Raw genomic sequence first — 13,107 nt, forward strand, 5'->3', positions numbered from 1 at the left:
AGTCAAATACGAAATGTACACCTTGCAGTTTTACTGTCACCCATTTTATAGGCTATCTCTCTCCTCTTAAATTCTACCTTTCGTAGAGCTGATTTCCTACGGAAGGAGGGAAGAGCTTTATATATATATATATATATATATATATATATATATATATATACAGTGCCCTCCATAAGTATTGGAACAGTAAAGACAAAATTGCTCTGTTGGCTGTGGAGGCAAGACATTTGCAAATATGATTAAAAGATGAATATGAGACAAAACTACAGAATGTCACATTTTATTGTTAGCCGTTTCAACACATGTTTTACCAAATAAAAAGAACAGCACTTTTAGAGTTCATCCCACTCAGTTGAACATAAGGCAGATATAAAAGATTAAAAGCTATTATTTAGTTGCAGAGCCCTTGCGCACAATCACAGCAGTGAGTCTGTGACCCATAGACATGACCAGACTCTTGGTCTCATCCTTTAAAATACTTTTCCCAGCCTTTAATGCAGCCAATTCCAATTGTTGTTTGTTTGGGGGAGTTTCTGCCTTTACTCTCCTCTCCAGCTGGTGAAATTCATGTTCAATCAGATTTAAATCTGGAGATTGACTTGGGCAATCTAACACTTTCCGTTTCTTTGCCCTTATAAATTCCTTGACTGAACTGGCAGGGTGTTTTGGGTCATTGTCCTGATGCAATATAAAGCACTTCCCAATGAATCTGGTGGCATTTTCTTGAATATTGGTAGGCAAGATGGTTTTGTTAAGTCATCAGTAAAGTTGAAAGGGCCTGTTCCAGAGGCAGCCATGCATGCCCATGCCATGACACCACATCCACCATGCTTTACAGATGATCTTTGTCTCATCGGTCCATAAACACAGTTCCAAAACTCTTCTGGCTCACCTTTGTGCTTTTTTGTAAACTCTAATCTTTCCTTTCTATTTTTGGTGCTGGTCAGAGGTTTGCATCTTGCTGTGTAGCATCTGTAATTCTGTGTCAAAGTTTCCTGAGGACAGTAGATTGTCAGAGCATCACCCTAGCTTTCTGGAAGTTGTTGGTGATTTTACAGACACCTCTTTTAGGATTCATTTTCACAGCTTTTATGATTTGTCTGTCATCAACTACTGTTGTTTTCTCAGCCGATCAGGCCGTTGTTGGTTGCTGGTGTCGCTGGTTGTTTCCAAACTCTTGATTTCTCCATGCCCTTTGTTTTTGCTAGAGCTCTAACTGACTTCCTCTTTTCTTTTAGCATCCAAATTGCTTGCTTTTCTCTCAAAGTCAGCTCCCTCATCTTCATCCTGGTTTGTGTGTCTCATCATCGAATGCAAGATTCAGAATACAGAAGTAATGGATATAACTGATACGATGCATTCCCTGCTTTTAATATCTGAAGAATTAATGCAACAGGACACAGCTGATCACTTAGAAAGACCTGTGAGGCAGCTGTTCCAATACTTATGCTCACATCAGATAGAGGGATGAAACTCTAAAAGTGCAGAACTTCTTAGCTGGTAAAACATCTGTGTTGAATCACTCAATAATAAAATGTGACATTCTGTACTTTTGTCTCATATTCATCTTTTAATCATATTTGCAAATGTCTTGACTCCACAGCCAACACAGCAATTTTGTCTTTACTGTTCCAATACTTATGGATGGGACTGTATATATATATATATATATATATATATATATATATATATATATATAAAGCTATATATATATATATATATATATGCTGAAAATACATGGCATTGACATGACTATTCAAATTTTGATACATCAACTACAGTTATTGGCTGCAGCAGGTGAATGTAAATGGACTCAAGCCGGCACTTAGAGCTCTGGTGTGTATTAAACATGAAAGCACTTTAATTTGTTGCAATTTCATATCATTCTAATGACAGAAAATTTGCATCCAATCTACGGTAGTGTGACTGTGCATTGCTCAGGAGCTAATAACCATTAGAGCTCATTATTGTGAATGTAGATGCAAAACAAGAACCATAGTACAAAAGGAACATAGAATGAACCCTATAGTTAATTTTAATGACTATGTATAAAGAAAATACATAGACCACTGTTTTAGGGCTCCTAAAGTCGATTAGGTTTCCACTGCAGTGTAAAGCTCACTGTGAACCAATATCCAATTGTTTTAAGGAATTAAATGTCTTTACTATCATAGAAAAAGGTAGGCTATGCCAAGATTCTTGATATCACACTAGACCTTTTTGTCAGTGGTGCTGTGACTACTTAACCCATTATTACTCAAGTGACCTCCTCAATGGTCAGAACATTGTCAAGCAGCCCAACATGTAGCAACAAGTCACATAGGCTATCTCCTCAGCGAAGATTTCCTTTCCTAAACCCTGCAGTCAGAAGTTTCAGAAGCAAAGCATTATATATCTGCATAGAGAACCGCAGTAAAACGATAATAAGTGATGGATTAATCTCTCAAACATTTCTTAGATATCTGTTGTCGAGCCATCCAGATGTGCTGACACACAGACGCTCACCCCTCCCATTCGATTCAAATCTTATCCGATGCTATACGTACGCGCGCGACAGGAGCAGATTTGACCGTATCTGACCGCGCTGCGCGAGAGCCCACCGAGAGCAACAAGAACACGCAAACGAGGGTCAACGGGAACCGATAACGCACCACAGAGGTAAAACACCACATCCACGTCCACCTTTTAATTTAGTAGAACCACCGCGGCAGACGGAATCATGCGCGAGAGTGACAGTTGAGTCTATTTGTCAATTCAGAAAGTGATGGCCGAACGCCGCGAGCGTTCAATGAATCAAACCGTTAACAAACGCCGCTCTCGTGATTTCGCTCAATTTAATGCTGCCTACAGCACGGCTGTTTTTGGTTTGAAAGACACGAGAACACAGCTGGTGTGTTACTGAGTCAGTCAGAGATATCCGTGTCAATATAATCTCCTCAAATCCATTAGACGCCTTAAATATTAGTAATGGCATTATTCACTCTAACGTCTCTTTATCGCTCTGCAAAGCGACTGACTCGTTTCCACACGAAGACAGCCGCCGCGCGACATCATAACAGGTAGTTTTTTCATGTTTACAGGAGATGTGTGTGTGCCATAAACTGAAGTCCGATGCAGAAAGCGTCGCGTTTTGTCTGTGGAGACGCGTTAAGGTAATGTTTTGGGGCAAGGGGCGATTTAATTACATTAACGGCGAGAAAGGTTATAACGGAGTGTCGCCGAAACGGATGATTGTGAGCGCAAGGAATGCGCAGCTGTGAACGCGCAACAGTCGGCGAGTTCATACATCTCTCAAAGCCCTGACAGCGACCGTCTGTGGATTATGTCAAATCGGATTGTATCGATTCTGAGCGCTAATGGGCTTCACCGTCTGCATAAGGGCCAATGGCGTGTTGCTCATTATTTTGTCAGGATCTATTGTTATGCAAAAAGCAATTCATAAAAATGACCTGGATGCATTTTGTATGATTAGCCTAATATGTTTTCACTTTATGAATTAAAATGCATTTGGATATGCGATTCTCTGAGGCGTAAGGCAAAATGTCTGATGATGCTGATGGTAACTCTCTCTCTCTCTCTCTCTCTCTCTATAGGAGTAAGGGATGAATTAGAAAAAAAGCCATTTTAAAAATAAGTAGTTTAGCATAATGTTTTGTTATTATTTCTTTAAAAACGGTGAAATTTTGTTTTGAAATCTATTTTGAAGTCAGTTTGTCAAATCAATTTGCAATTTGTTGTCCTGAAAGAAAAGAACAATTCAATTTGAGGTATTCAAGGTTTAAATATTTTAGTACTTTTTCTTGTTTGTTACACAACTTTTGCATGAAACCAACATGAACACAAAGATCACAAGATCTTGTGTTTTAGAAGATTCTTCTTTTTTATCACCTCAGATATCCTTTTTCAGTGACCCTTAATGCTGTTGTGCAACAGACAAAATAATTCCCTGTTGTTGTTAACCGTCTTTTGGTTTGTGCTGTGGTTTCTTTTGTTGGCTTCAACGCTCAGCACAATCAAAATAGAGGAACTGAATTTGCTATGAACGCTATAGTTCATAGAGCATTAAAATGAAAGAAGAAGTCGTCTCTTTGGGAATCAGTACCGTTAGCTGCCGTTGAGCAATGCTTTCTGTTTCAGAGCTGACTTGGCACAAAGGAGGAGACGAGTGCTGTGAAAATCGTGTCCTCTGCACAGTCATGGCCTCGAAGCTCAATCCAAATGTCCTTTATGTCCGGGAACCCCGGGAGACCCTGACCTCTCCGGACCCTCAAGCCGAGGCGGGTGACGAATCATCGGACAGTGACGGGGAGCCTGAGGAGACCTCGCACAAACTCATCCGAAAAGTGTCCACTTCTGGTCAGATTCGAGCCAAGGTAGGATTTCACGAAAAAAAAAAAAAATTATTAGATGTTATTCACTTTTTTTAACCACTCCAATCATGCTTAGTACATATTTATTTATTTTCTGTAAGAAAAGTTGCTGAAGTCACACTTTGATACCCCAAAAGATGAAGTATTCAACACTCAGTGTGCACACACACACAGACACATTGTATAGTCGTAGCTGCAGTGCATATTGATCCAGGGGACAGTTACTGATGGCTCAGAATCAGTCAATACTTGGCATGCTATGACTAGTACAGTGTATGTACAATATCAATGTCGGTTTGGACTAATGTTCATTCCTGAAAGGGCAAAAGGATATGAAACAGTCATTAATAAGCTTATTATGCTACACAAGACAGAATGTAGTCTACGGAGTGGATGCACATGTTTTTTGTTAATCAAAAGTCCAAATGCTGTTAATTAATTGAGCTCATTTTAAAATTAGTTTGAAGCTGAATGATTATTTTTCCTGACAAAGAGGGGAATTTGGTGTAGAGGTCAGTCTGTTCATGAACATACTGAGGGCTACCCTGACTACCCTCACACGTCCCTGTTTATTGTGTCAGCTTTGTGTTGTATTTTGATAAGATGAGAACAGAAGAATTGTTAGAATTGTTGAGCAGACAGAGTGTAAAATGTCCTATATTAATGAGTATATATAGCTATCCATGTGGGAAGATTTTGGAAGCTTGTTTCCACCATGGGATAACAAAATAAAAAAGGTAATTGTGACTTTTTCCCCCTCAAAATACATCTCATATTTTAGAATTTAGCATTGTGAGATTTAAACACCGAATTCTGACTTATTTTCTCACAACTCAGTGTTTACATTGACCAAAGTTTATATCTCACAATTTTTCTTGTTTCCACCACAGAATAAAAATAAAAAAGTTCCTTTTTTCTTGCAATTGTGTATTTATATCTCACAATTCTAACTTTTGTTCTCAGATCAGATGTTAACTTGCAATTGTGACTTTATAGCTCACAATTCTGAGAAAAAAAGTCAGAATTGCAAGAAAAAAGTCTGAATTGTGAGATAAAATAATCACAAATTAACTTTTCTTTTTATCCTGTGATAGAAAACTTCTACACAAGAATGAGTCTTGAAGAGAGACCCTGTGGGCAAAAAGTGTAGCAGAATTTAGTGCCTCACCTGTGATTCCCACCCCCACAATTCAGTATTCATGTATCAGGTGACCTTTCTCCTTTGACCCATGTGAGATCCTGAGTGTGAAAAGTGACTGCAACAGTGAGGCCACCTGTTTTGTAGCCTAAGTGTTGGGTGTCATTATAACAGAACAATGTAAGGTTATGTTTAGATGTATAGTACTGTGTAATGTATAGATCACTCTTTCTTCTACAGTTAGGCTCAGCAGTCACTTAGTAACTAGCTATTTATTTCTCTGACACCGTTTGGCCATGGCTCATTGAACAACTTTTTAACACTCTGTAATGCTACTCGCAGAGTGCAAAGGTTTATTGCACTGCCACCATAACAAATCATATCAGCTTTGTTAGATCATTTCTAGAAGTTTCCTTTAAAACAGATCTCACATCAGACATTTAACGCCATGCTTGAGTGTTTCACCTTTGTCTCCTCCCTGTTAAACAGCTGAAAACTGACCTCAGATCAGTTAAACCATCCGATCTGCTTAGTGTAAGCAGTTCTCAAATAAGCAGAGGTGGGTAGAGTACCCAAAAACTCTACTCAAGTAAAAGTACTTCTAGAAATATTTACTCAAGTAAAAGTAAAAGTAATCGTCTGAATAGTTACTTGAGTAAGAGTAAAAAAGTATCGGATAAAAAAACTACTCAAGTAGTTAGTTACTAGTTACTTTGGATCATATAGGTACTGAATATAGTCTATTTTTATTTAGATATATAGATTACATTTATGTAATGTGTATGTGTATACACACACACACACACTGCCGTTCAAAATATATATATATATATATATATTTTAATGTAATTTATTTCAGTGATGCAGATCAGAATTTTCATCAGCCTTTACTCCAGTCTTCAGAGTCACATAATCCTTCAGAAATCATGTTAATTTATTATCAGTGCTGCTCTTTTTAGCTTTCTATTCATCAAAGAATACTGAACAAAATATCACAGGTTCCAAAAAATATTAAGCAGCAAAACTGTTTCCAACACTGGTAATAAATCGATATATTATAATGATTTCTGAAGGATCATATGACTCCGAAAACTGGAGTAACAGCTGATGAAAATTCTGATTTGCATCACTGAATTAAATTATATTTTAAAGTAAATTAATTATGTATTATCCTATAACCTCTGACACTGAAACCTCTGAAAACGCCTCACATGACTGCTCTGGACATAACGAAACAAATGCATATTGACAGATCTTCTGTTCTGCAAAATGTAAACAAATGTAGCCTATATTTTTGCAAGCGTAAATATTGTAAAAATATGAATATTAATTGTGTCTAGAACAGGCCAGAGCTAACGCGGGTTCCGCGGGTGTTCATTTCATACTCTGTGACAGCTTATTTAATGTATAAATTATACATTGTATTTAATGTAAGGTACATGTACAACAAACTGGTGATGTCATAGTGGTATCGTGGCCTATACCTGTGGAACAGTAGACAGCACACGCGGTGTTCATCTAATAAAAGATCTTCATATAGCTCTAGCAAAACAAGCCTTTGCAGATTTGCTTTCAACTGACTGTAGATCCAAAGCCACGTCTTCAGCGCTCTTGATGTTCTTAAACTCTCTGTTATCTGAGTGAGAACCGCTTCAGAGACTCAGCGCGTGCGGCAGGGAACTGAACGAATCATTCAAACTGATTCGCGAACCGATTCACTGGTTTGATAAAGCCTTTAAACAGAATTGACTCAAAAGAATGAATCATTCGCGAATGGGCATCGTTCATTGCCCAGAGAAAAGTAGACGGCGCGTTTGGAATAAACCGAAGCATTTTTAACTTGTATTGCATTAAGATACAGTAACGAGAGGAGAGTCGCCCACAGTAACGAAGTAAAAGTACCGTTTTTTCTCTAAAAATATACTTGAGTAAGAGTAAAAGTACCCATTTGAAAATATACTCTAAAAGTATTAGTTACCCAAAAAATTAACTCAAGTAAATGTAACTCGTTACTACCCACCTCTGCAAATAAGCAATGGCTTTGTGTACATGAACATTTAGATCATAGTTGTAATAAGATGAACCTGATCCCAGATCAGCAAATGTCAGTCATATTTATCTTGACAGTGCGGTTGATGAAATTAGCAGAATATTAGTCAGTATCAGCAAGCCAATGAAGCTGAACTAATTGAATCAGGCAATTACACAGATGCCAATTAAGTTAACATTTTCATTTAGTCAAATAGTAACACTTTGTTTATGTAAATGTTCTTTGATAATTCTATTCTTACAACCTGGAACATTTGAAATTGTATTGATGTACACTACTGTTCAAATGTTTGGGATCGGTAATGTAACCAGTTGTGCTGATTAATAATTTTTTTGGAAACCTTGATTCTTTTTTAGGATTTTTGAAAAATAAATAAATAAATATATATATATATATATATATATTTGAAATATAAAAAAATGGTGACATGCCCCCCCCCCCAAAAAAGAAGCACTCACCATATTATTTTTATTTATTTATTTTATTTAGTCATTTAGCAGACGCTTTTATCCAAAGCGACTTACAAATGAGGACATAAGAAGCAATCAAAACCAACAAAAGAGCGACAACGTGCAAGTGCTATTACAAGTCTTGGTTAGCCTAACGCAGTACAGATAATTATTATTATTATTATTAATTTTTATTTATTTATTTTTTAATAAAAAGACATAGATAAAATAAAATTCGAATAGATAGTGCTAGAGTTAGAGGGTCAAGTAAAGATGGAACAGATGAGTTTTTAGCCGTTTCTTGAAGATGGGTAAGGATTCGGCTGCTCGGATTGAATTGGGCAGGTCATTCCACCAGGTGGGAACAGTTAATGAAAAAGTCCGTGAAAGTGTTTTCGTGTGTCTTTGGGATGGTACAATAATGCATCGTTCACTTGAAGAACGCAAGCTTCTAGAAGGCATATAAGTCTGAATTAATGAATTTAGGTAAAGGGGTGCAGAGCCAGTGGTGGTTCTGTAGGCAAACATTAATGCCTTGAATTTAATGCCAGCAGCTATTGGTAGCCAGTGCAAATTGATGAACAGAGGCGTGACGTGCGTTCTTTTCGGCTCATTAGAGATTAATCTTGCAGCGGCATTTTGGATTAATTGTAGAGGTTTAATAGAATTGGCTGGAAGACCTGCCAAGAGAGCATTGCAATAGTCAAGTCTGGACAGAACAAGAGCCTGAACAAGGAGTTGTGTTGCATGTTCCGAGAGAAAGGGCCTGATCTTCTTAATATTATATAATGCAAATCTGCAGGACCAGGCAGTTTTAGCAATGTGGTCTGAGAAATTCAGCTTATCATCAATCACAACTCCAAGGTTTCTGGCTGTTTTTGAAGGAGTTATGGTAGATGAGCCTAACTATTAATATATATTATATATATGAATTATTATTTATACTATAAGTATATATTACTTGAGATAGAGCTTTAGGGAAAATTGGCAGCTGCCCTTTCACTCTGTGTTTTACATTATCTGGACCTAAGGATTTGTACACAGCATGTAATGATCTGAATCATTGTACAGTGTGTCACAAGCTAGCCTTGTGTAGCCAGACTTCTGATTTGCGGCATGAACTATGATACACAATGCAGCTTAATCTGACCAAAACAACAGAAACCACCTCCATCCTAGTACATCCCTGCATCTCCTTATATTCTATTCCATTTTATCATCTATAGCACAACTGTACATACAACATTTATGTTTCAAATTATTTTTATTTTTACATGTTTTGTTTATTTATAATAACATATGTGTATTTTTTTATTCTCATTTTATTTTTTATTGTCTGTGTGTCGTTGTTGTCTCTGTGAACTGGAAGCTTATGACACTAAAACAAATTCCTTGTATGCGCAAGCATACTTGGCAATAAAAGCTTTTTCTGATTCTGATTCTGATACAGAAAGAGACCGTCTGATCAACCACAGTTGGTTTTTGATGTATGTGCCATTTAGGGGTGTATTTACAAGCAGTAGATTATACTACAATAATTAATTATTCTCTGTGACGCTTGTGTTGAAACCGCACTACTCAATAAGCCTGTGTGTACTTGCACCCTGAGGTCATGTAAAGCCAGTCAAGCAGACAGGAAATGGTGATCTTAGTCAGCACTTACTATTTTTGTGTGCAGCGTCAGACAGGCAATAAACGGTCAGCGGACAGTGGAGGGTCATCAGATGTTGAGGGTGGCTAATCACGGGCTAATTGACATTCAGTACAATATGTGCCTGATGAAAATTAAATGTGTGTTTGTGTGTGTGCTTAGATTGGTGTCAGCAAACATTGCATGCTTCTTCCTCTTGCTCATTAGTGATTTCCATACTTGTTAAACCCTGCTAAGCATTATGAAGTGTGGCATGTCATTTCAGCCTAACTGAGTTCATTTGTTACCTGTTGTTGCTGTGCACACACTGATATTTAAATATGTAGACTGTAGAATCACAGTTAGCAATGTGTTGTGAGTTTTGTAAATGTCTTAGACAGTTACGCCATGTGAGTATTTTGATGATCACCTTTTAACAGAAAAGTGAGCATTGATTGAAATTTATTTTATGAACTATATAAACATGTATTTTAATATACTACAGTATGTTTGACACGCTGGATGTTTAAAATATATAAGATGACGTTTAGGATAAAATCAGTATTTTTTAATTTAGCAAGGGCACATTAAATTAATCAAAAGCTAAGCAAACGCAATTACGTTTTTAAATAATCTCTGTAATCAAAAGTAATCTCTTTCTTTTGAAATTTCTCTTCATCAAAGAATCCAGAAAATATGAAGAAACACACCTGTTTTCAACACTGATAACAATAAGAAATGTTTCTTGAGCTCCAAATCGACATATTAGAAACATTACTGAAGGATCATGTGACTGAAAACTCAGTTTTGCCATCTTTTTAAAAATTATAAACTTTTTTCAAATTACTTTTTACAATATAACTGGTTTTACTCTATTTTTGATCAAATAATCACAGCCTTGGTGATTTATGTCAAAAAGATTAAAAAATCTTACAGACCCCAAACTTTTGAATTGTAGTGTATGTATGTAAACCCCTTTGGGTTCCACATTGTTCCACCATATACTGTACAGTATACATACTGCATGCTACGTTACAAAATAGTAGTTTTGTAAACATGCCCTGTGTGTTTCTGTCTATGATTATGTTGATGATGACAGGATTGGTGTATAGAAGGAGACCTGAGAAATAAGTGTGTGCAGGGCTCAACAAACAACATTTTGGGAATTCTGCTCAATTGTGCTGATGTAAATATGTCACTATGGTTACATTACCTAGTCTTGGTAACATTGATGATGATTTGTATAGGGCTAAAAAAAATGATTTCATCTTGTTGAATTTGTGCAGAGAGAAAAATAAGACAGAATGAGATGCAGTAAACAGAGGAGGACGTATGCAGGGGTCTTATATATGTGTTTGTTAGGAAAAAGAAGAGCGTAACAGTGATGCGTGTACGTATATCCTGTAACAGGTTTCCTCTGAGGGTCTCGTTTATCAGTGTGCACTGTCAGTACTTTCCGTGTGTTACATGGTCCTGTTCTCCTTCTTCCTCTCCCAGGGGTAAAGAATTACATAAGACTCTATCTCTCTCTCTGCCCTCTTTGTTAGTGACCTCATTAATTTTGTGTGCAGAAATTGGAGGCAGGCAAGGAGGAAAAGTAAGTGTGTTGTTGAGTTTTGTGTGTGTTAGCTGAGAGACACAGTGTGTGTCCATTCAGTCCATTTGCTGTGAGGCAGAATGACACAAGCCAAAGTTTAAGGGGAGAATCGGGGGAGAATTCCATGAAAACTAATTAACCATTTCTCTTCAAGGTAGCGCTCCAAACGAGGCAGTGACCCCACCAGACCAGTGTCTGGCATTGTTACCATTTTCACCACAAGAATGAGTCTGACTACAGAAAATTGCTACCTGTTTACTATTTTGTCTTCTAAAGAAAGACGTCTGATACAAAGCTAGCACTTTTTTCTATTCACAGTTTGAAAATCTGTAAATGGGTGAGCTGATGTCTCTTGTAGAAAAGCAGGAAATGCAAAGTGTCTTTTTTAAGGCCAGACTGGATGTGACAAAAAGATGTAGCAAAATTTAGTCATCGGCCAAGCAAAACAACCTTCTAGTAAAAAAAAAAAAATAGAAAGCATAGTTACAGTTGTGGTCAGAATTATTGGAACCCTTGGTAAATATGATCAAAGAAGACTGTGAAAATTAACCTGCTTTGTTAATCCTTTTGATCTTTTATTTAAAAAATTCACAAAAAGCTAACCTTTCATTGGATAATAAGAATTGAAAATGGGGGGAAATATCATTATGAAATAAATGTTTTTCTCAAACACACGTTGGACACAATTATTGGCACCCCTAGAAATTCTTAAGAGTAAAATATCTCTGAAGTATACTCCCATTCATATTCACAATTTTGAGCACTCTAGGGTGATTATGAACATGAAATTATCCAGCCATGGCTTCCTGTTTCACAGAAATATAAATAGGAGGGAAAACAAAGCCCAAATTCCCTTAATCATCCATCACAATGAGAAAAAACAAAGAATATATTTCTGATGTGCAGCAAAAGATAATTGAGCTTCACAAATTAGTGAAGTGGCTTTAAGAAAAGAGCTAGAGCAGTGAAAATCCCCATTTCCACCATCAGGGCAATAATTAAGAATTTCCAATCAACAGAAAATGTTATGAAACTGCCTGGAAGAGGACGTGTGTCTATATCGTCCTAATGCACGGTGAGAAGGAGAGTTTGAGTGGCTAAAGACTCTTCAAGGATCACAGCTGGAGAATTGCAGAAAATAGTTGAGTCTCGGGGTCAGAAAACCTTAAAAAAAAATTGTCAAACAGCCCCTACATCACCACATGTTGTTTGGGAGGATTTCAAGAAAAATTCTCCTCACTCATCCAAAAACAAACTCCAGCATATTCAGTTATCAGACAGGACTGGCACTTCAAATGGGACTGGCTTCTATGGTCAGATGAAACTAAAAAATGAGCTTTTTAGCAGCAAACACTCAAGATGGGTTTGGTGAACACAGGGATAAAAAGTACCCCATGTGTACAATGAAATATACTGCTGTATTTGTGATGTTGTGGGCCTATATTTCTGCTGGAGGTCCTGGACATCTTGTTCAGACACATGGCATCATGGATTATATCAAATACCAACAGATAAAAAATCAATAAGTGACTGATTCTATTAGAAATCTTATAATGGGCCATGTTTGGATCTTCCAACCGTACAATAATCCAAACACAAACCTCAAAAACAACACAAAAATGGGTCACTGAGCACAAAACCAAGCTTCTGCTGGCCATTCCAGTCCTCTGACCTGAACCCTGTAGAAAATGAGTGAGGTGAACTGAAGAGAAGAAGCACCGTCATGGAGCTGTGAATCTAAAGGATCTGGAGTGATTCTGGATGAAGGAATGGTCTCTGATCTCTTGTCAGGTGTTCTCTAACCTCATCAGGCATTATAGGAGAAGATTTAGAGCTGTTAAACTGACAAATGGAGGTTTCAAAAAGTATTGAA

General features: G+C 37.1%; 1 protein-coding gene across 1 annotated transcript in view; it reads left to right on the plus strand.

Annotated features, from left to right (window-relative positions):
* The first annotated feature begins 2,512 nt into the window (after window positions 1–2,512).
* LOC306869659 (diacylglycerol kinase delta-like) overlaps window positions 2,513–13,107 on the plus strand; it is a 95,177-nt gene continuing 84,582 nt past the window's right edge. The window contains exons 1-2 of the mRNA XM_079416509.1: window positions 2,513–2,658; window positions 4,138–4,373. Of these exons, the coding sequence (XP_079272635.1) occupies window positions 4,197–4,373 (177 nt within the window). The 5' untranslated portion in view covers window positions 2,513–2,658; window positions 4,138–4,196. The remainder of the gene's footprint in view (window positions 2,659–4,137; window positions 4,374–13,107) is intronic.

The sequence above is a fragment of the Barbus barbus genome (genome assembly GCF_936440315.1).
Source record: "Barbus barbus genome assembly, chromosome: 1".
Taxonomy (NCBI): domain Eukaryota; kingdom Metazoa; phylum Chordata; class Actinopteri; order Cypriniformes; family Cyprinidae; genus Barbus; species Barbus barbus.